The sequence below is a fragment of the Scomber japonicus genome, chromosome 7, assembly GCF_027409825.1.
Source record: "Scomber japonicus isolate fScoJap1 chromosome 7, fScoJap1.pri, whole genome shotgun sequence".
Taxonomy (NCBI): Eukaryota; Metazoa; Chordata; class Actinopteri; order Scombriformes; family Scombridae; genus Scomber; species Scomber japonicus.
This window is the reverse complement of record NC_070584.1, coordinates 17,816,096-17,840,325: the sequence shown is the minus strand read 5'-3', so window position 1 is coordinate 17,840,325 and position 24,230 is coordinate 17,816,096. Positions and strand designations below refer to the sequence as shown.

Sequence of the window (24,230 nt, the reverse complement as noted above, 5' to 3'; positions counted from 1 at the left end):
TTTGTTTGGAAGTAAATCAATATCAGTAGTTTGTAATTATGGCTTCTGTCTGAGTTTCTTGATGTGCCTATGGTGACATTTGTAAATGGCTGTACAAAAGGGGCAGCTAGTGCAAATAGCTGACCATCATGGCATAGAATAGAATAGAATTGAATTGAATAGAATAGAATAGAATAGAATATCCTTTATTGTCATTGTACAACAGGTGTCACAACGAGATTGGTTCGGGATCTCTTCCTGTGGTGCAATAAAAAGTCAAAATAAATACTATACATAAAACACACACATTCAAAGTCTATGTGTTTGTTGCAGGGAGGATGAGATTAGAAATTATATTTTGTCATCTTTGTTTGAGTTACATTGAAGAAAAGTGAGTTGTGTCCGGTCGTAGTGCAGTCAGTGCCCATGCCAATATGTGTCAGCTGCAGGTTTGACTTTTGGGCAAAGCTTTCCTTTGCCCAAAAGTTAGTTGTAAGCTATGCAGTTTGAGCAAGAAAAGTTACGATTAAATGTGGACATGAAGAAAAAGGAGGACAGTGAGAATCAGCTTGAGTTGGTGAAACTGGAGAACCAACTTTCGTCTTAGAACCAATTTGAGTTGTAGAAAATTCAGCAAAATTCAGAAAATTAAATTAATCAGAGTGGGCAAACTTTCTTCCATGGGGTTTAGCATGGAGGATACTGCTTCTGTTGGTTCTGAACCAGGTGCTGTTAATGTTGTGGCTCACTTGTGCTGAAATGCAATGAGCTAGTCTCTGATTTTTTTTTAGTCTTTTTGAATTTGTTTCAGATGCAAAAAATTGGCCCGATTCAGACAGCGCACTGATGCTTCAGTGCATTGTCATCTGGAAAGCTCAGGAGGCGTATCCAGCTTAATGTGCTGGGGATGAGTTGCATTGTGATACAGTGACATCAGCTGTATTAAAAGCATGCAAGTTTCTCCTTGAAGCATATCCCCAGAAATTCAGGAATAGGATACAGGGCGATAAGCAGACTGTCTGTGATTTGGTGTCCCATTTCACCATTTGTGCACAGCTACGAAAGTTGACACTTTTGACTTTGTGAGCCGATTGTGCTAGAACAGTTAAGAAATGCTATCCCTCAATGCTTTGGTTAAGGGTTAGGGACAACCTTAATAAGCACCATTAGCCATCACCACTCCATTATGTTCTATAGTTTTGGAAACAAGACCAGCATGTGTGGACCTAAGTGCTGGTTCAAGTTTTAAGTCGTTCATCACTGAGGCTGTGGTGTCATTGGTTGGTATTGATAAAATACAGTGACACAGGTGCTAACCACTCATTGTGGAGTCAGTGCTTTTTCACAGCTACAGAAATAGGATATTTTGTATGGATGAAGTGTATGGCGCTTGATTAAATTCCAGTGCTGTGCCATTATATTGTGCTGGATTGTAAGTTGGTTCCTGGACAGGAACAATGCCCTGTTGCCACTTAATGATGTGGTCATGATTTTGGGCAACGGCCTGGCTGGCAGGGCTGTGGGGGCCAATGTGCCGCCATCTCCTGTGGTTAATTCCAAGCCGCAAGCATCTGGGAAGCTGGATGAGAGAAGTCTGGAATTGCCTGGGGTTTTTCCAGTTTGTGCCATGACGCATGTACAGAGCCGTAAAGTCCCGACTCCTGACCCACCTGTTTGGGGTGCAGTAAAGGTATGGTGCCGGCACACCATGTGGTTTCACTGACTGATCTTCCTCCGTCTGTTTTGGCTGAAGAATTGGGTGAAGAGTCAGAAGTCTGATCCATCTATGTTTGCTTTGTAGGATGAGGCTTAACCAGTTGAAAAATAAACATGTTCATGGTTACTTTGTTCAGAGAAACCTACTAGTGACAAAGTGGGTTCTCTGTGATGGTGACTTTGTTGGTGAAGCAATTTAGTCAATTCTGAGACGTTGTTTTGAAGCGTCTTGTGATCAGAACGTGTCTGTCAACTTACAGGGAAGCCAAACCAGAACATTAAGCCTGGTGCCAGTTCAAGCATTTGGTAAGCCTTTGATCATAGACTGTGTGGGCCCTCTCCCTCACTGTGAGGCTGAAGGCATATATTTGTTGACTGTGGTGTGTCAGAGCACAAGGTATCCTGCTGCTTATTGTATAATAGCTATGAAGTCTGTAGTGAAGATGCAAACCTTGTTCATTTCTATTCTGGCATTCTTTAAGTTGTACAGAGTCAAGGTTTTAATTTTCAGAGCAACACATACCAAGGACAGAGTCTAGGTGTGTTGGAGCAGTTTCACCAGAAACTCTATTGATTGCCTACTGTATATAGATGGACTGAGAGGAGAGCATGGGGTTCAGCCCAGACGGCCTCATGCTTGGTCACACTGTACACATACCACTTGCAGTTTTACAAGCAGATTGGAAAGAGGCTGACCTGCCTGTAAATCTTGAGGATTATTTGTATGGGTTTAGGCAGCGGTGAGTTAGTAAAATAAATGAGAAATTGGAAAATGTACAATCAAAAATAAGAGAACTTCATGACCACAGAGCATCGTAACTTTAGTCCTTACTCTATTGTCAATTAACTGTCTCAACAGAATTATGTCACTGCAACTCCTGACTGCAAGAAAGCTACTCAGCTGCGTCATATAAATTTGTTGAAGCCACTGAACTGCATGTAGGGGCTTCTGGGAGAAGCCCGATTCTTCTCCACTGCTGCGCATGGAGAATTGTATAGATCAAGTGGTTCCTGCAAGGTTTGTGTAAAGTAAACTTGATTTGTTGAAAGGGTATTGGCAGGTCTGATTTTGTGCACAAGCATGTGAAATCTCGGCTTTCATTACTCCGTCTGGGCTGTATGAGTATATAGTCATGAGTTTCGGGTTTAGGAATGCGCTGGCAATGTTCCAATGTCTAAACATGGTTGTCTCAGGGTTGGAGGGGTGCATGGTCTGTTTGGACGACGATTAACAGTGACAGGGCTCTGTTTGATCACTTGGCTGAGACGCATCTCACTGTCAATCAGGCATGTATGAGTTTGCCAAGGCGACAGTGACGTACCTTGGCAGAGTGGTCGAGCAGGGTCAGGTGTGTCCTGTGCGTGAAAAAGTGCGGGCAGTGGAGGAATTAGCTTCTCCCGTCCACTAAGAAAGATCTGATCTGCTTTCTGGGCCTTGGTGGCTATTACTGTGGTTTTTGCAGGAACTTTTCCACCATGGTTGCACCTTTAACCGACCTACTTAAAAGTATGGCAAAATGTATGTGTCAGGGCGAATTTGAGAATTTCAAAACCTTGCTGTGTTCAGCCACTGTTCTGGCTGTACCATGTCTGGATTATCCTTTCAAGCACCAGGTAGAAGCCAGTAATGTGGGTTCTGGCTTAGTTTTGTTGCAGGAAGATGAGGATGGCCTTGATAGACCTGTTTGCAACTTAAGGAAATTCAATATCTATCAGCTTAACAACACTGTGATCAAGAGGGAGGGTCTCACTCTAATTTAGGCCTTACAATATATTGAGATTTACACTGGCACAGGGGGTAGGCCAGTGGTGGTTTATACAGACCGCAAGCTCGTTGTGTTGTCCTAACGAGAGGCTGACACACTGGTCTCTGTTGTTCCAGGGTCCTGTTCCATAAAGCAGGATTACCAAATAAACCAGGTTTATTTCGTTAGTCTGGCTTATTTTCCAGCAGATCCGCTTCCATAAAGCAATCCTAGCATAGTTCAAGCTCAGTTACCACGGCAACGTATGCTGGCAAACTGACCTGGTCCCGAACAGGCTAAATGGCCATCCACACTTAGAACGATAACTATGACGATAACTATAAATGTATAGTTTTAAATGTCATTCTAATTCGAGCACTGTCAAAATCCTTATTTATTTATTTATTTTAATGCGACTTTGCTCCTCTCTCACCACAGGCTGACACGCCCTTAATTGTCAGGCTTATTGCCATATGTCAGTCCATATTGATGAGCTATAAAAAGGTTTCTTTGTTACCAAGGTGAAACATCTCATGATGGGTAAAAGCAAAGAGTTTCCCCAAGACTTTCGCAACAGGTACAACTGATCCAGAGAAAACAATAGGCAATGCACTCCACCGCCATGACCTCTATGCGTGTCCACCTTGTAAGACTCCATTACTGAGGAAAAGGCATGTTGAAGCTCATTTAACCATCACACACTGTTCACATTTAGGCCATCCAGAGTATCCCCTCATAATTTGTCTTTGCCAAATTTCTGCACAACAAATCATTCATGAATGTCATCATTCGTGTTCAATACTTTTTTCCTGTGTCATTCAACTTTATTGCACATAACTTTATTTATGGACTTTAATGTTTTCATTTTTTTTATATCTGTGGATTTTCTCGAGTTAATACCAAAGTCTGGTGAGACTTATATACATATATATATACATATATATATGCATATACATATATAATTATATATTTACTGATCAAAATGTTGACACGTTCAATACTTATTTCTCCCACTGTATACACACACATAACCCCCATATGTGTTCATTATATCTCACATTGAGACATTGAAGCATATGCTTAGTGAATCTAAATTACCCTGATAGAATAATAGCCTCATAAATATATGATATTACAGATATTGGTTACTGATTAGTACAATTAAAATAATGTCTGAAAAGTAAATGAATGGCGTGCACACGCAATTAGTCTGAATACTTTAGCCTGTCTTGAATTAGTCTGATCTCGTGAACATGGATCTGCCTTTATGGAATTGCTTTACACTGATCTGACCTGGTTCATTCAAGTCAGGTGTTGGACAATAAGCCCCGCTTTTCTGAGCAGGCTTTATGGAACGGACCCCAGGTATACTGGTTGGATATCAGACACAGATAATATTTTAGCAGATGTTTTGGCCCTTACCACAGTGCATTAATTTAACTTTCTAGTCCAAATTGAGGGTTTCAGTCAGTGCCTGGTTCTGCTCTGTGCTTAATTTGCTTCCTGGATCCAGTTTCTGAGGTGTGTGGAGGCCGATGGGGCAGTGCGGGCAAGGTAGAGATTTCCTGGTATGGGTAGATGTCGCTCACTATTGCATTATTGTGTATATCTCAAAATAATGTTTGTAGCGATCCTGTTGGAACCCTGTCTTGGGGGGCAGGGGATAAGTCATCTTGAATGGCTGTGTTGTTTACCTTTTTGTTCACCCTGCAGGTGGATAATAAGGCTGACCTGGAATGCTTGGGGCCCCCGGGGTGTTCCCAGTTACTTAAGCTTAGCTGCAGTGCATCTCTCTCTCTGTCTACCACTCCTCCATTCAGCAGCTGCTGCAGCTCTTTCTGACTTTCCCCTTCAGGTATCTGTTTGTTTGGTTTAGTATACTATTTGAAGATATTCCATTGCCTTTGTTTTGCAGCTTACAACACACAAAAATATCTTATACTCATGCACACCATACACCACTGACGTTACTGATATCCACACCCCATGCTTCTTCTTTAGTTCTTTAATTTGATTTGATTTGATTTAATTTGTGGCCTAAGAGCCGCGTCATAACACAACATTTTAAATACCAAGTTATTTGCTGAGTTTCAAACAGGACAAGGGACACAGTCACACAGATTGTACAAACAACCACATTTTAGCCAAATTTAGCAATTATCATATAAACCGCAGATTTTGAGGTGAAACCAAAAGTGAGTTTACTGAAAATGTAATAATCCCTCCATGAACAATACATAAAACTGCTTTAAGTAAAATAGGTCAAAGGTAAATCAACTTAATCATATAATCATTTAAACCACTGATCTGCAAAATCAAAGGAATGAGTACATTGGACAATTTAATAGCTATATTGTTTTTCTTTCCCACAAAGGCATGGCAAAATAGCTGAGTTTACAAATCAGCGGATCACCTGACACTTTATATTTCCCTGTGACCCTTTATATAAACCCTTTTAAGTTGTCTCTGTATCCTCAAATCTTGTCTGTGAAGTTGGTGAGTATAACATTGTTTTAACTGATAAGACAAATTATTGCCATAATTATCTAAATAATAACTTTGTAATTTCCCTGTACATCGTTGCCGCACCCTCCAGTTTCCCCATTAAAGTACCAAACACCAACAAGCCTGTCATATCAATACAAACTGAGCTGAAAAAAACACAGCAAAACATACTGCATTAACATAAGAAAAAGGATGAGCTCTCACCTCTCTCGCACTGCGGGCCAGTGAAACCATAGACACAGGCACATCTGTTGGGTCCAATGCAGCGCCCACCGTTCTGGCAACCATTCTCACACACAGCTACAGGAGACAAAAAGAAAGTCATTCACACAAAATTACACACTTCACTGAGCACACAAAAGACATTTGCATTCTTTCTTTCTCACTCTCATAAACAGACATCTTTCATTAAGCCTCAAATGACTTCACCTTCCAGTCACTTGAAACATAAACACATACACACACTTGTTTTTTATTTTTTTATTACAAACATATGTGAGGATTTTTCCTGATGATATTAATCCTTTAGACAATAGCATCAACTCTCTTCACTAAATGAACCCTGATCCAAACTTTAAACAAATATAGTACCACTCTTTTTAAACAGTCAGCCCTCCCAGTATTTGGGCTAGAAATGGAAAAATGTATGACATGGCAGATTAGAGAGATGTTGGTATGTTCCAGTGCATTGTGTTTCTTATTATACATGCAAGCTGAACCAGTAATGACCCCTGTGCCATTATTGGTCCTTAAAATTACAGTGTACTATAGCAGTCCACACACACATTCAAACCCAGGTGTGCTGACTCAGCAGCAACTTGCACTTACGCTGTCCACAGTGGTTGCCTGTGAAGCCTTTCGGGCAGGAGCAAGAGTCCTCTGCGCAGGAGCCTCCATTCATACACCTGACGTTACAGGACTGAACTGTAGAGGAGGGAAACAAAAGAGGCATAAATAAGGGTGATGGATGGGATGCACTTTGAACAACAGGCCTTCACGTTCCATGTTTTATCAAAAAACACAAGCTCTTACATTACAGCAAAATAAATCAAATGATAAAAGTTAACATTAATAATAGCTTTAAATAAATCACTTCATTTGAAAGGTTTAGTTGTTTACAACAGCTTTTATGATATTATCAACCAAACCTACCATAAGAAATGAGAGTTTTAATCGATAGACTGGTAGTTTCATTATGCTATTACCCAATCTACAAGCACTTAAAGAGCTGTTTCCAAACTGAGCGTTCAATAAGTATGGTCACTTTAACACATTAAAAGGGTTTTTGCACTTCAATTGAGTTTGCACAACGCTGGTGTTTCTTTGGCAGCTTTAGATCAACAGACAAGGTTCAAAGGCCCTCTGGCCCCAAAACCTAATCAAGCAGACTGGGGGTAGGCAATAAGTCGAGCCAGCTGTATGCTACAGTCAGTCAGGAATTTGCTGAAAAGCAGAGAGAAGCTGGGTGAGGGGACTGTGAAAGAGGGAGAAAGAGAAGTGAGGCACAATTGAAAAAAACTAACATAACGATGTACAGAGGGGCAAATGTAAGAGAGAGAAAGGGAGTAACGTTGAATAGCGAGACCATTGGTGGTAATATAGTTATTAACATATGAAGCGGGACTCTCCTGGCTGGCAGATTGCTATGCCAGAGTGTGAGATCTTCAATCTGACAGTCTCAAACACGTTGCCACAGCTTTCATGAGGAAAACTAATTGGTGTTCCTGGCAGGCAGGCAGTTCTCAGCTGAGGAAGCCTTTTATCGAACACGAGAGCAGAGAAGACACCTACAGCGCTGGATCTCAGAAGACTGTATTCTCTTACTGTTTCCTTGAATCCTCATTTTACTTTCATCCAAGCTCAAGAGGATATTTTATTGTCCTTTAGTCTTCCTGTGCTTTTATTTTTCTTCCTTCCTCCACTTCTCCCTTTTCCCTCTGCGCCTTGCATGCTCCTCTTTCTATATCTTAATCGCAAGGTCAACATTAATTTCCTCTTTCTCTTTCTCTTTATCTCCTTCTCTCTCTTTCCCTCTTTCCCTCTCTCTCTCTCTCTCTCTCTCTCTCTCTCTCTCCCCCCTCCATCTGTCTGTTTATGTCTTTCTTTCTTCAACTTTTCTGGCATGCAGCACTGAGCAGTAGAGGGGAAATGACTGAGCTTCCCTGTAGCTGACTTTGTCAAATGAGACTTTGAGTTTGCACATTTGCCAACAGGAGGCCTTCAGCCACTTTAATCCACCCAGTTATTTCTGACTGTACCCAAACACACTAAATATGACTTGTGTTAGTCATGATGAGTGAATACACTCTTAGGTAGCTTTTCATTGTGATCATCCTCTTTTACCAGCAGCTCATGCAGCATTTAGTTACATGAGTCAAATAGCATGGATCTTGGATGGAGACCTTGCATAGTTTCAGTAAATGTGAGACATAATTCTAATTCACTACAATTGTCAACAATTATTTCATTCTTTCCATATATTTAATACCTCTGAAGTCAAGGAGGAGTTCCAGTTAACTTTCTTACGTGCAACACTTGGCAGACTGTATGTACAGATCTGGCAGAATTTACTTTTTGTCTGGATTGTATCTCATGGCAACATATGGTGATGAATTAAAGCAAATAGTTTTGGGACTCAGGAGAAGACTGGGTTTCTAGGTTAGTGTACTAGTGTACTGTCTCTCTTTTTCTCTCCTTTCCTCTCATTCAGTCTCACGAGAGATGGGTCAGGTCTTCCTCTCAGGTTTCAACCTCAGCTTGGAAACATGAATAATGATCGCAGTGAGTGATTACTGTTTTCCCTCCTGTGGAACAAACCGTGGAGGAAATCGCTCCAGTGTGCTGCACCTCAGACTCCCCTAAAGCTGAGGGCAACTTGGGTAAACTACTCCATTTTTCAGTTCCCCCCCACTCCACAAAAAATGTTTCTAAATAGGTCAAGGAAGTATGGGGAAAGACTTTGGCTAGGACTAGTGGGACAGGAGGTTCAGCAGTAAGCGCTTCTGTCAGTTTCCTTCATATTGACTGAACTCTCTGTCCTCAGCAATAGAGGAAGATGGGACAGGCACTGACGAGATGGAGTGGTATGCGGGTACCGGTCACAGAGTCAGTTACTGTCATGTTTTCTTTGTCACAGGAACTAGATAGGAGAGGGAAAAGGAGGAGGAGGAGAAGGAAGCAAACAAGCACATTTTGAGACAGAAGGAGATGATCTCACTGGCTAACTTTGCCTCTCGCTTCCCCCTCCTCATGGCACTTCATTCTAAGCAGGTGGAGAAAGATTGTTTGCCCCAATGACCCGTGCCTGGAAAGCTGCACGTGCAGAGCATAGACTGTATGGTGCAGGGCAACAGGGTTGGGGGATATGCGTGTGTGTGTGTGAGTCTCATGACTCGCAGTCTCACTCTGAGTCTCTTGAGAAAAGAGCTTGGGTGTAGCTTTGCAGCATCACAATGCACCTCTATATTCTGGTAGTGTCGTTGGTGAGCTGCTCACATCTGGGTGTTTTTTACGAGAGGCTGCGAAACACAGGAAGTCCCAGTTTGTGTGCTGAGTATATGTGTGTGTGTGTGTGTAAGCACATGTGTGTCTGATGGAAAACTGAGGAGCTTTATAGTTGTGTTTTGTCCTGATTTACACACACCACAAGGACCAGTGACAAGTCAGACTCAGTTTAAGTATGGATGGGTGATGCAGTGAAATACAAAGCTGCTTGATTTGTTGTCAAGTCAGGTTGAGAGTCAAAAGCAAAGATTTCTTTCCATTCTGTAATTCACACCTATTATCAATTTTTTGGGTAAATTAGACCAATTTATTTGCTTATAAACTTCATACAAAAAGATAGGGCATTACTTTGCAGTCTGCAAAGATGAACTTTGTGATAAGGGCATGGCTTCTAATTAAAATGGACCTTCTCTGCTTTCCCAGGGTTCACAAATGCCCCTTTTCAATAGCCAATGGAGGCCTGTCAGTCTAAAGACAGCTGTTTCTCAGCATTAGGGTGAGAATGTCAGTGGTAATGATTTCATAATTATGGTTATGGGAAGACAAGGTTATAAAGATGACCCTATACGATCCTCTGCACAGCTGCTCTGCTGTTAGTGAGTTTATTACAAGGGTGACTTACAGCCTGAACCCTTGTTGTCTGGGAACTGATGTGCAACATCAGGTTTTCAGTAAGAGTTACTTATGCAGTTGCAAAGCCACTTTGGCTTTTGTAAAGATTTTGCTTTTCTATTACTTGAAATCGGTTTAAAATAAGTTTTTAAAAGCTTTTCAGGCTATCCACGGAAACCCATGCTTGTATTGTTCACTGGCAAACCAGTGACGATTCCAGGAAGAGTCATTAAAAAGAATCATAGACGACCATCTGTCTGGACACAACAATAATAGCAGACATGTGATTATATGCAGAAAGTTGCTAAATGTGTCATTGATTTATTTAAACCTCTGCATTCCACAGGCAAGATGCAATAAATAAAGATGCTATCTATAACCCAGTGAACCAGGGTGCTAGAAACAGGCTGTATAATTATGGCAGAGGAAATTGACGTTTCCAAACAGATCTCCATGGAACTGCAATTTGTTTCCAACTGCACTTCATTATCCTGTTAAATGGTGGACTCTCTCCAATGGCAGAATTTGGGAGATAGCACATTTGGGAAGACAAGATCTACACTTAAGAATGTGCCTAAAGCCTCTGAGACAGATAATGTTGTCTAAACAATTATAAACTTTTTTAATTTGTTAAATACCCCTAACGCAGAGAATGGTTCTGTGAGAATTCAATTCCAAACAAATGGGCCTCAGACAATTGGAAACATAGGTTAGAGGGATTATACCTTCATTTTTAAGATCGATAATTAATAGAGGACGTTGCTAAGTGCTAATAGTAACCTCCATGATTACTTAAGGTCACTCCACAACATTCAGTAAACTGATGGGGTGTAAGTTTATCTCAGGTCATAAAGCTGTTTGACCTCTAACTTTCTTTAAAGCTGCTTAAGGGGCCAGAGGATGGTATGTTGCCTTGATACACACGGCTCTAACAGACCATTAAAACATCTTTCCCATCTATTAATCGTAGAACAATAAAGTTGTCTGTGATTAAACCAATCTCAGTGGCTTCCTCTCCAGCCCCTTCACTGTCTGTAAACTGAGAAAAGCCACCATAATTCCCAGCTGAGGAAAGATGAGAATCAGAGTGTGGCGATCAGTTCAGTACATCTCAGCTAACCACTCACTCTAATTTATCACTTCACTTTCTTCCCCTAAAGGAACATGACTTCATAGCTCTTGCCAAAGCTCTGCAGGAGATCTTTGCGTATCTTCCTATACATTTCAGAGGCTGTTTTTCTGCACCCATGCTCTTCCTCTAAGGGTCGTCTTTACTTATTACACCTCTGGGTGTAATAAGCAAACTGATGCTCACTTTGTGTGTGTTGCGTACACATAGGCTACGTTCACACCGCACTTAAAAGTGACCTGAATCCGATTTGTTTGCTCAAATGTGACCCATATCTGATTTGTTTCTGACAATGTGAACAGCACAAGTCGCATTGAATCTGACATTTCCAAATCCGATTCAGGCCACTTTCAAATGTGGTACATATCGGATACATATAGGATTTTTTTGAATGCAGCCGCAATCTGAACAGTCAGGTCGCATTTAATGCGGCTTTGACGTTATTCTGGAGCAACACACAGCAACACACAGCTAATGCTCCGCATAAAGACAGCATTAAAGTATGAATTTTCTTTCTCCTCTTTCTCCATTTTAACAAATTTGCCGGCTGCTGCCACACAGTGTTTTTAACATTAGACCATAAATGAGACTACCAGTTACTTCACCAGCTGTTGCCATGTTTGCTTCCGTAAACACCGTTCTGTGTGTGACGTCATTAATGATCAACTGAGCATGCGGGTCACTTCAGGAGGCCACATTTAAAAGTGTAATATGAACAGCCAAACAAAAAATCGGATTTGAGCAATAAATCGGAACTGAGCATTAAGGCCTGCGGTGTGAACGTAGCTGTAGAGTTTTCTTTCTGTCTGTCTGTCTGTCTCAATGGATATCTGTTTGTCTGTCTGTGTCTGCAGTTGTGCATGTGAGAATGTGTGTGTTAGTGGACTTAATGGAATGTGAGCATGTGCAAAGGGTCTGGCAGGGGCCAGGCGTGACTGACGAGCTGACTTTGGCCTACTAAAGCAGTGAAGCTGAACACATTGCATGCTACTTAATACATTGACACATACTTTGCATGCTCCCGAAGTGGTGGTTAAAACAATGTTTTTCAGCATGTACTACACATATTTACTTCATATTTAAACCCTGCACACACACTGCACTAATCTCACAAAGAAATGATTTCACACACTCTGCATGTGCGGTAAAACACCTCACTCCACTCCACACACACACACACACACATCTTAAGTGGTTTGTAACTAAGCCCAGCAGACAGAGCTCAAGCAGCCAGACTCTCTGCTTTAATCTTGACAAACCCTGTGACCTGCAGGCTTTAGCGCAGGCCTGGAACTCCATACACTACTATTACATTGGCTACAGTAAGATTCTGGCTCCCATGAGAGAAGGGTGGGGTCATTAAATTTGGGAAATAGTTTAGCAATTGCATGAGTAGAAACTGAAACTGCTCAGTGTAACAGGCAATACCATTTTTCAATGAAGAAATAATAGGAATACACTGTTCCTAGACATACTTGACTTATGTAGACTAAGCAATCAGATATTTACTAGCAAAAAACTCCACTCTGAAGCTAAAGGAAAGCTGTACAACCATGCTACTCTGCTGCCTCAGCTGTATACATTTAAGTTTAAATTTAAATTCCAATTTAGCATTATCTATATGGGTTGTACAAAACTGACGGGCATTGCAAAACTGATGGGCATTGCTATAGCTCAGGTGTTAGTGTGATGGCTTTTAAATGAACATTTTGACATTTTGAAAATCATGTTTATGTGCTTTCTCGCTGAAACTTAGATGAGAAGATTGATGCCATTCTCTGTGTATGAAATATAAGACTTCAGCCAGTAGCACAAAGACTGGAAACAATGGGAAACAGCGAGACACATTTTACTGATTATATTAACTCAAACCATGATCTTCCCCCAACCCTAACCAAGTGATTTTTGTGCCTGAACCTAGCCAATGGTGTTAAATGACACGCAAAAAGCTTAAAATGCAGACATGATACGCAAAATGTCATTAAAACTGACTAGAGGATGACTGATTTAGATGTGTTTTTAGTTACCATTGGACAGAGAAAGGTTATGTAAATACATTTACATAATGTCATAGGTTTTGGGGTGGCGGCTATGGATTATTTTAATTACCAATTAATCTGCAAATTATTTTCTCAATTAATTGAGTTAACATAGGTCTATAAAATGTCAGAAAGTACTAGAAAAATGCCCATCATAACTTGAGTAAAGCCTAAGGTTATATTATCTTTTTTTTATTTTATTTTTTTTTTAAAGCCAGGATGAAAGAAATATTTGGTATTTTTGCTTCAAGATAAAATGGTTACTGATTATTTTTCCGTTGATTGACCTATCGACTAATTGTTTCAGGTCTAGCAGGGTTGATGGTTTAATGCTCAACCCACCATTCCACATGTAAAAAACAATGAAACCCAAATTGCTCCTGATGTGTGTAGGAAATGGTTGCTTTGGAGAAAATCATCTGCTAAATTGAGGATCAAATGCAACTTGATATTGGTGTTTGATAGTGCTGGAGCCACTGAGTGTGTGATAAGTGGGATTGTTACTGACCTCCTGCTCCTGCTCCACAGCTGGGAGAGAGTTGACCATTTGAACAGGTACACATGTTGGGTCTGGAGCAGAAGCCATCGCCACATGAATTCCTGCAAATTGCTGAAAAGAGGAAGAGGAGAGTGATAATGACATCAACAGAATTATCCCATGTCTATTTGTTCTTTTGTCCATTGGGCTTTGTGGTATCATATTAAAGAGGATTTAAGGATGGAGAAACTTACGAACAATACACTGGTTCCCTCCTGGCAGAGTCTTCCAGCCTGGACAGCAGTATGAATGGAAGCGAGAGCCACACACATTGGGCCTGACAAAGACAAACAGAAGAATAAACTCACTACTTGCCCAGACCTCCCAAACATATTCCAGTCAAATCCCTAAACAAATATACAGGGTTATGAATTATTTTCTGAGCTGCCCAAGACGTTCATGGCCTATAAACAAAACAAGCTTTTATACAAAGCCTTCTCAAGTGATGGATGGAGGTATTCTCAGAGAGAGGAGACGAGGAAAATGTGAGGAGCCTACAACATGGGGGAGTACCATTTTGTTTTCATCCAAGTCTGAGTGTAAACTTGGAAGGACCGGATGTATAAAGTTCTCTTTTCTCCAAACTTCCATGCCTGGCTGCCCTGTTCTCTGGCACATATCCAATGCTGCTCCCCATCACCGCCCACCCCTCGGTCAGCTCTGATTCTTACTGATGGAGAGCCTACAACAAACTTTGACCCTGTCTGACAGATGTAAGAGTCATCACAGCTTATGGAACGCTTGATTGGCCTGACAGGTTAGCCACAAAGCTTTTCTCTGAGAAAATGGCTAAACCACATCTAAAGGTGACTGGATCTGCTCACATATGCACAAATACACATATAAACATGCAATTGGGGTGGAGGTCTGCATCTGCCTTACAAGCTAATGGGAAGAACACTCTGTCTATTTAAAAATAGACTGAAATTCTGAACATGCATCAATATTTAGCCCAAAAAATGTACTGTAAGGAAGTGTTTGTGTGTGCGTGTGTGCGTGCGTGCACGTGCACATGCGTGCGTGCGCAATGTGTGCACTTGAGTGAAATTGCAGCATAAAGTTGTTTAACAAGCTGAAAGGATTCCAACTGTGTGGTTGTACTAATGATATCCTTAGTGACCTTTCAAAGCATATAATGAGGGTATATCGGTGGTCATCTGTGTTGGTGGTTAGTAGTTTGCATTTGCGGATGGCATGACTAAGAATTGAGGGACCGCAGCTTGGTATATTGGGATAAAGCCTGATCCAGATGCTCATGGTAAAGTCATTTGCAACAGGGACCACATCTTTCTAGACAATTTCTGCCCCCAGGACATAATTTATGACTGTTTAAAGTAACACTAGATTACCCAATGTTTGCTAACCGAGGGCTAGTAAAATTAGACAACAACTCATCAAGCTTTTAAGGCCTTTAGTATACTCAAGAGAAATACTATTACACTTCCACAAAGTTGTGGGACAGATTTAAAAAAAGTAATGTACAGCAGAGACTGAGATATTCTGACTTTTAGTTCCTAGTATGAGTCAAGCACAACACTAGATCTTACAGTTCCCATAATGCAACTCATTAGCATATTTCATAAGACCTTCACTGCCTGTTAAATACCATCATCTTTTAAACTCCATGTCCTTAATTTATATTGAAGGATTTCTATCAAACATTTGTCTCAAGCTTAACTCAAGTCGATATCATCAGGGTTACTGTTTTTTAACTTTATGAAGTTCCCATCACAGCCACAGACTTTTACAACTATTTATATATATATATATTTATAAAAGCCAACTGCAACAGAAATGTAAAGCTTTTAATAAGACATCCAGTCGAAACCAGTATATTAGAGGTCTACCACTGAAATCCCAAATCAAGAGGTATCTTTGATTGACTTCTCGTGTTCCTCCTGCGTGAAACAGACGACCTTACTCTTTTCCTCACCAGAGAGTATCCATGGTATCCCCCGGCTGTCACCAGGGAGACAACAGCTGGGGTTTGAATCTCTGATGGATGGAGAGCAGAGCACACCTCCAACCACATTACCAGATGGCACAGGGAACAGAGAGACAGACAAACAGGTGGGCAGGCAGACAAGATATTTATGTAGGTAGAATTAGCAGTGACATAAAGAGGGAAGATAAAAATAAAAGGGGAAGGTTAGAAAGGCAGAAGCTGTGGATTCTTTTGGACATTTGCACAAACATGAGGGTTCATATTAGAGAGAAAGTGTGAAGAGAGAGAATGGAAGTTAGGAGGAGGGAAGACAGGGTGGTGGGAAAGGAACAGGGGATCAGTGGGAGGGAAAGCAAAACAAGTTTATGTTGAGAAGAGGAGGAAGCAGTAGGAGGAGTGGGAGCGGAAAACAGATATGGAAACGAGAGAGAGAGCAGCATAAGATCCTTGGTGGGGGTTGAATATCTGGGGCAAACACACCAACAGAACAAGAACTCGAAAAAACTTCAGCAATGCATAGGGCGAGACATCAGCATTTCAACACTTAATGAGCAGTGAATCCAACTTTTCCAACTCCTGATTTTCCTGATCTATAAGTATTTAAGATTTTTCACTGTTACGGAACTGGGGGATGTTAATATATGAAGGATTATATGGGCCTGACCCTGAGGTGTTCTAGTATGTTATTCTTCCTCTCCCTCACTCTCCCTCACTCTCTCTCTCTCTCTCTCTCTCTCCCCCCCTCTCTCTCTGTCTTTCCTCCAGGTCAGTGCCTGGTCTCTCACAGAGAAGAGGCTTTAGAGGGCAAACTGAAGTAAAACAGAATGAAAGACAGGCATAAAAAAATGGAGTTTAAGCCCCGGGGGTTTTCCTCAATATTGAAATGTCCTACTGTTCTCAGGGCTCAATCTAAAGGAGATTAACTCTTCTGTGGCCATGTCGCAGCCTTTGAAGTTGCCTCCTGGTCCGTGGATTGCTCGTTAACTGCCATTAATTGTAATAAAAGGAAGATGGCTGCCACATCATTTGAGGGGAAATATGAAGAATAAAAGAAAAAAATTATACTCTAGCCAGAGTTCAAAGTCGAAGGCGGCATGGTCTCATAGGGATTTTTGGATGTGGAGAAGGCCAAATGAGCAAACATAATCAATTAAGACTACATACAGTATTAAACCTTAGGATGAATTTCGTTCAACTTTAATAAAGCATTGAGTTTTGGGCATTTGTTTAGGTTTTTAGTAAAGAGTTAGAGTTACAAAATTAGAAAGTACCAAATCAACACGTTATGAGGCCATAGCCTGAGGGTCTAACTCCACATGTAGGAATCCAAAGGGTCAAAAGTTAAAGTAGTCCAGAGCTGCCGGCCTCCACTGACCTACAAGGAAGGGCAACGCCGGACAGACATAGATAATGACTATAGACAGTTTGTTTCCATAAAGACAAAGACCAGAAGTTCACAGTTGCCAGGGCTCCAGCTCAGGTGTCCATGTATGTGTGTGTCAGTGTGATGGTCATAGGTCAAAGGTCACCTGCCTGATCTCTGACCCCCCCTTTGCGGGAAAAGCTCTTACGTATTGATGCCTATAGCAACACCTGGACTTGTTGCTCTACTATCAGATCTATGAGTGGAGATGATAGAGGAATGTAGCATATAGAAAAAGACCCAAAACCATATGTTGATGAGGAAGACAGTGATGGAAAAAGTACTCAAAACTAATAACAGTACCACTACAGAAAAAGTAGTTCTGCACTTAATTTGAACATGAGTAAACAAGAAAACAGTTTGTTGGAAAGTCATTATCAAATCAGTCACAATTGGAGCAGTTAAGAAAGCAGTGAATGAAAAAATGTATAAAAAGAAAGTAAAGATGAAAAGAAATTGCAATGGCAGATGCAACTTATGACACTAAATAATTAAGAGACAGAATAAAAGAGGTTGTTGGAATAAAAAAGGGGCACTTACAAAATCTACAGTACATCAATAAATGTGTCTGTGCTGTGATGAACTGATGAAGGTCTATAGCACAACAACTTAAATTGTGGTCTACCGCACAAACCCCAGAGGAGATTGATTATTGATCTGTTTCCATAAAAATTAATGTCATCATCCAAGATCCTTGTTAATTCAGATCATTTATGGCAAAGCTAATTTTGTTAGTGATTAAATTATGAGTCATATTTTAGTAATAAATCAAATAAATCAAATACAGCTCTGAATGTCTCTAAGTATGAATGTATTTAAGTCTCAATTATTGGGAGTAAATTGATGGCTAAATCTGTTCATATTGTTCGACGTTAAGCACCACTTTATTTAGAGACCTCATCTCTATCAGCTGTCCCAAATAATCCTATTTATTGCTCAGTCTTAGCGTGCGCGTAAGCATGAAATGCAGACAAATAAAAACTAAAAAGGGAACGTAATGCACATAAAACAGAAAGGGAAACTGGCAAATCGTTCACTCATCCCAAATATAAATTCATTTGAAACTTCTCGTGGGTCTTTTTTCCGTCCTTAAAATACTTAGATACTGTAGATCTGAGGTAATAAGGTTTGTCCTGTAACATCCAAGATAGGGAAATTCTTTTACTATCATTCAAATAGGAATATGCCAAGGTAGACTATCATGGGTCTCCATATAGAGGACCCCATCCAGGCCATTGGGGTGGTATTGACATTATCCTAATTCTCTGCTTTTGGGGCTGACTGTCTGCCAAGTTAACCAGCATCCAAGGCGTCTCTCCTCAGCAGGGCTGGGTAAAGCTGGGCCAAGCTGGGCTAAGTTAATAAAGTGTGTGGCAGCAAAAAAAAAAAAAAAAACTTGGCTGGATTCTTCAAGTCTAACATACTACAGATTTTATTAAACTATAAATATTCGACTCTTTTGGTTGGTATAACATTTGAAAGCAAGAAGCAAAAACTTTCTGTCTCTGCCTCACACTTTCCCTGTCTCGTTTTCCCAGCCAGACGGTCAATCACCCATCAAGTAACAGCCGCCAGCCAGTCAGACAGCCAACCTACGGTCCGATCAGATACCGCCGTTGAGAGGACTGATGCCAGGATGCAGTGTACTGTGAGGGCCAATAAATCAGAGTCAGACCTAATGATACCAGAGACAGACCAGGGGATATGGAGCTCTAGCCAGCAAATAAACACTGCACCTCAGCCCAAGGCCAGTATAATGACCATCATTAAACAAACCTCCCCCCATCTCCCACAAGGAGAATCTGCAAGCCCCATACAGAGTTACTGACAGTCCACTATGATCGGTGCAAGTCTTTGATGAAAGCATTAAGATACAGGGCAGGGTTTGCATGTATTATAGTGGGTTGTTGTAAATTTCAACAATTCCTGTGTAAGACTGATTCGGCCAACACTACACAAAGGCTCATCAACAGCCAGAAAGTATTCATTAGAAATGTGACTTCCTTCCACAGGTGGTTCAATGAAACATGCTCACATAGAGAAGATGGATTTTAACCGACTTCAGATGAACTGTGACCGTTGTCAGCCAACAACTTTCAAACAGTAACTGAAAATAAATTCAACACATTAGGCTTATTTACTTTGGCTATCTTTCTGCAGCACATAGGAGGTGTTTTATAGTTTGGGGAATAATTCAAAGGATGGTTACCAGGCAACACCTAGATATCCAATAAAAAATAATCGAAAAGATGTCAAGCCCTTTGTCAAATAACTCTGGTTTGCGGTACTGATGCTGGCAAGAAGCCCAGCATGCAAACAAAGCTTTTCAGACTTAACGTAGGCTGAGTTTCAAAGATGCGGTATAATCTCATCACCTTTTTATTTCAGTACACAAAACTGTCATTGCATGAGCATTTCATTCCTAAAACAATAGTGTTTCCAGAGCTTACCAATCTAGTGGAAAAAGTCTGCAGGCTTTTGTTACTTGTTCTCATGAAACCGCACACCATTCAATGGGAATAATATGTGATTGTGCAAGGTCTGCACTCTCTCTTTTGGTCACTCACTGTCTGATAGACAAACTGTGAATGTGAATTATTGTTCTGTTAATGTTTCTAAATCAATGCCAATTGTCTCAGTTGTGGTTCAAGGACTACTTGTGATGTGTCAAAAAGGACAACTCTGCCATAACGGCTAAAACTGTGCCATATGCATAAAAGTGGAAATGTCAAAGGAATAAAATGTTTGGTTAGTATTTCATATAAAATGTCGCCTTTAAAAATGTATCTGGCTTTACTATATGAAGAAAGAGGACAATTTCCTTTATTTACCATGGGTCATTGCCTTCTATATTATCCTAAATGAATGACAGGGCAGACAAATCCATTTCTATTATGCAGCGAGAACCCTTACTGAATATATTTTCAGAGAAAACATCAGCTTGATGAGCTTTAGCCTACACTGTTACTACACCATCACTTATCATAGATCACTGAATTTCTGCATGATATTTCTCTCTATTTCTCTCATCATCTACCTCAATTTCTTCTTCTTCTCATCTCTAATTTCCTCATGTGTTATCTTTCTTTCATACTTTTCCTGTGCTCCATTATTTCTTCTGCTGCTTTGTCACCTACAGCAGTGAAACAAATGCCCCTTTTCATACCCCCCTCGGGTGATACGAATACCTCATTTCCTGTGGCTTGGCACTGGGGGGAACCGTAAGCTGGGACAGATGGGAGTCTGATTGGAATAACTGATGCAGACACTGAAAACAGGCCCCAACAAAACATCCTTTGTTTTTCAAGAAGTGGCGAAATATACAGTAAAAACTCTTTGCTACACTGACAAATATCCCCACACCCAGATTCATGTTGTTTAGGTAACAAAGTGAAAAAGTGAAAAAGTTGGATTGCAGGAGAGGGGGAGGGGGACTGGAGGGGAGTTGCAGCTGGTGAGAGGTGATGTGATCTCTGTAGTTAATTTCACCGGATACTCCCCACATACAGACAGTCAAATAAACAACACCTTTAAAAACATGCACATGAATACATGTATGTTCATATGTACCCCTCTGTACACACACACACACACCAATTTTCCCATTTGCCGCCTCAACTTAAAACACCAGGGCCAGCAATCTCCCCACAGCAGTCCTGAACTACTTTCTCCAGCTTAACTTATACACTCACAGGAATCTGGGTCATGCTTTTCACTCATCATCCCACATGAGATGTATAGAAAGCCGCTTTTTCCTCCCTTTCCCATGAAAATGTCAATTTGCTGTAAGTACACTGGGAGATTTCAGTGTGGCAAGCAGCCTGTTAAGGTCGAACATGTGCTGTTTTCGAGAAAACAATGTGGTAGTATTCAGCAGCATAATTTGGTATAAGGCAAGCTTGGCCTCAGCCCAGAAAGCACAGCAGTTGAAAGAGAGCTGCCAGGAAAGCAGAGAGGGGAAAGTCATTTATATTTTAAACCTTCTCCAGATACATCTACTAAAGTTCTGAATTGTGTATGCAGAACCAGAGTTAATGCAGCTGTACAGTAATGCTACAATATAATATGAACAGAGGTAATACCAAATTGTATAATGCATGGCTGCTCATTTGATGTTTTCCATTTAATAGCAGTTTAAAAAACACAGTGGATTCACACACAGAGAGTTCTCATCCTTACCCTCTCAGTGTCTCCTGGCCACGGCGTCGAACCCGTTGCACCTCTCTCTGGTCCACAGTGCCGGTGAAGCGGTTAGCTTGGTACGGTCCATTCCCAGTTTGACCAGACACCACATGGACCGCCGCAGAACACACCGCCACCCATCCCAGCAGCACCTGAGCCAGCTTCCCTGATCCCATTGGTCAGTCTGGCTATCCCTCCAACCAAAGCACCCCTGTATTAGCGCTCACTCTTTCTGACTCTCTGTTTACTGTATGGACCCAGGCTGAGCACAGGGATCTACACCTGGATCCGGACCAAGTCCTGGTGTGCACTCCAGAATCAGGGCTGGAAAGGGTAAGAAAGGAGATGAAAGCTCAGAAACACATTAAACACATAGAGGAAAATGTAAACTGAGAATGAGGGTTCAGCTCATTCAAGAGGCCAAATCAAGTATGAGGTGATGCTGCCTAGAACATCTAACAGGACTCCATACACTTCTCCTCTAAAATGGTTTGCAATGAAATCATCCACTGATTGGATGTTTTTTGTTTGTTTGTTTATTTGTTTGTGTTAGTACTTACATTGGGTGAAAAGAAAACATATGAGTTGGGGGGTGAACAAAGAGGAAAATGCAAGGAAATGAAAGAGACACTTTAATCCTGACTGCCAGCAATCTGTTTTCAGTATACTGCAGTTCAAAGAAGTCTCATAAGTGGTTTATTACCCCACTGACACCAAATACTGTATGTTCTGACTACAGATAACAGAGGGAAAAGTCATAAACTGATGACAAAGACATGCTAAATGTCAAGATTGAGTGCTGGTGAATATATTTAATATTCTTGTATTGTTATTACAAGAGATGTTATAAAGGGTCTTAAAAGTCCACTTTTAAGCCTCTACATTTTTATATTGCAACACAACTGTAATGAGTTAAGCGTAATGACTATCATCCATCCTACTATTTTTCTATAGCAGTGGTTCCCAGCCTGCGGTCAGGAACCCCAAAAATGTCACAAGATAAATCTGGATAATGTGATGATTAAAAAGATATTTCTCTGTTATATAAATCAGCTTTCTTTGTCTGAGATATTTGCTTTTTGTTGAGGGAAAAACTGCATAGTTTTACTTCATCCTGGCCCATAAATCATTAAAATATGACAAAATATAAAAAGGGAACCACTCTGTCGCAGTTCAGTCATATGCAACCTGTGATAAGAGGTCATGTGTAGACGTTGCTTTGATTTAATGGGTCAAAAGCCAAAAGGATTGGGAATAACTGCCCTAAATCATAGCTTTGTGCCTAGAGGGAGCCAGAGAGACTGACTAGAAGGAGTCTGGTAAAAAAGGACAGGGGTGGAGAGCTAAGTAAGTGTTAAATGGTGATGTAAAGACGATCAATCACCTAAAACTGTTCTAGCTCCATCACACAATCCACAATCAGAGGGAAAAGTGGGGACATTTAACTGTTAACAAAGACCAATTACTAAACCATATAAAGACACAAAATTAAATTACTCCAATTATTCCTGAATATGTGATTTATAGGGCCTGGCTCACTAAATGAAATTATTTGAGATTTCCTAACCCCATATGTTGCCTATATTGTCTTACAACCCTACCCTAACTGCATTAGAGTATATTAAATTGAAAAACATCCAGAGTCCAACTGGATTGGACAGCCGTGAGGTTTATTTTCTCTTCTCCAACTCATTACAGACCACAGGTTTAAGAGTGAACTGTGGGCCCCTAGTGATATATAACCTTAGCAGACCCAGCCCTGCAGCCATGGGTTCAACCATAAATATATTAGGGTGGACAAAGAAGAGGAGAAGAAATATGGCCCTGTGCACATCCCACTGACTCAAATGAATTTTAATGGAAGATGATAGACTGACAAACAACTGACTCAATCATTCAGGCACAGAGCAAAAAACAGACAGTGGTTTGCAAGACAGGGACTAGACAGGGGGATATATACATTGTTATAATTGCCAATAGTCATTCCAATTTTCACATTGTTCATGCAGAATATTTACTGAAATGTGTGTCTGCCACTGTGTGAATTGTGCATTTCTGGCACAATAATACTAAAGGGGGCAATTTTCCAATAGTAGTCTATCAATATTATACTCTATTGGTAAGCATGTTAACCTTCTTAAGGCCTCAGTAATAAAAAAAAGACTTTCCACTTAAAACACACACAAACACACGCAAACACAAAGTTATAACTGTAGCTGCTTGCAGTATGAGAACTGGATGGAGGCGGGATTAATGTAGAACAAAAGAAATGCCTGATCAATTACAGAGTAGCAGCCAGAACAGATTTGCTGCTGTCAGAGTGAAGCAGGTAAAGCCTTCAGTTTGCATTATCAATTAATAACTTAATCACTGGAGAGAAATGTTTGCTTCAAATGTAACTCTACATGACAAAATATTTATTGTTAACGCACAACACATTTTAGAAGCAAAACACATGACAGGAAATCTTGAGGAATGTTCGCCTATTTGATGCAAAATGCAGTGAGATAGACTTACTGCAAATTCACAGATGAGTACCATCTGGCACAGTTAAAATCCATACAGCAGATATACCTACATGTAAGAAGTCCTGATTTCATATACACCGTAAAAATAAACCATCCATCAAACCTTGTCAAAGTTGGTTGCAAACTGACAAAAAATAAGTTTTTTTTCCATAATACTGCAGCAGTCCTGAAACGAGCTCTGCATGTCACCGCAACTTTATGAATGGAGAAAAACGCAACATCAGCTCCTACTCGCTTAAACACGACCTAATCCCAGATGGGAGAATAAAGTAGGTTTAGTGCACTTTTTTTTTAAAAAATTCTACTTTGCTCACCAAGAAAGCTTCTCCAAACTTTTGAAAATTTCAACAAGGCAATCAAACTGTAAAACGTTATTAGCCTGTCG

The 24,230-nt window shown here is 40.6% G+C and overlaps 1 protein-coding gene across 1 annotated transcript in view; it reads right to left on the bottom strand.

Moving 5' to 3' along the window:
• fbn2b (fibrillin 2b) overlaps positions 1-21,493 on the bottom strand; it is a 66,222-nt gene extending 44,729 nt beyond the window's left edge. Inside the window, exons 1-5 of the mRNA XM_053321647.1 lie at positions 21,315-21,493; positions 13,962-14,044; positions 13,738-13,839; positions 6,774-6,869; positions 6,150-6,245 (exon numbers count right to left, since the gene is read on the bottom strand). Of these exons, the coding sequence (XP_053177622.1) occupies positions 6,150-6,245; positions 6,774-6,869; positions 13,738-13,839; positions 13,962-14,044; positions 21,315-21,493 (556 nt within the window). The remainder of the gene's footprint in view (positions 1-6,149; positions 6,246-6,773; positions 6,870-13,737; positions 13,840-13,961; positions 14,045-21,314) is intronic.
• Positions 21,494-24,230: the final 2,737 nt, after the last annotated feature.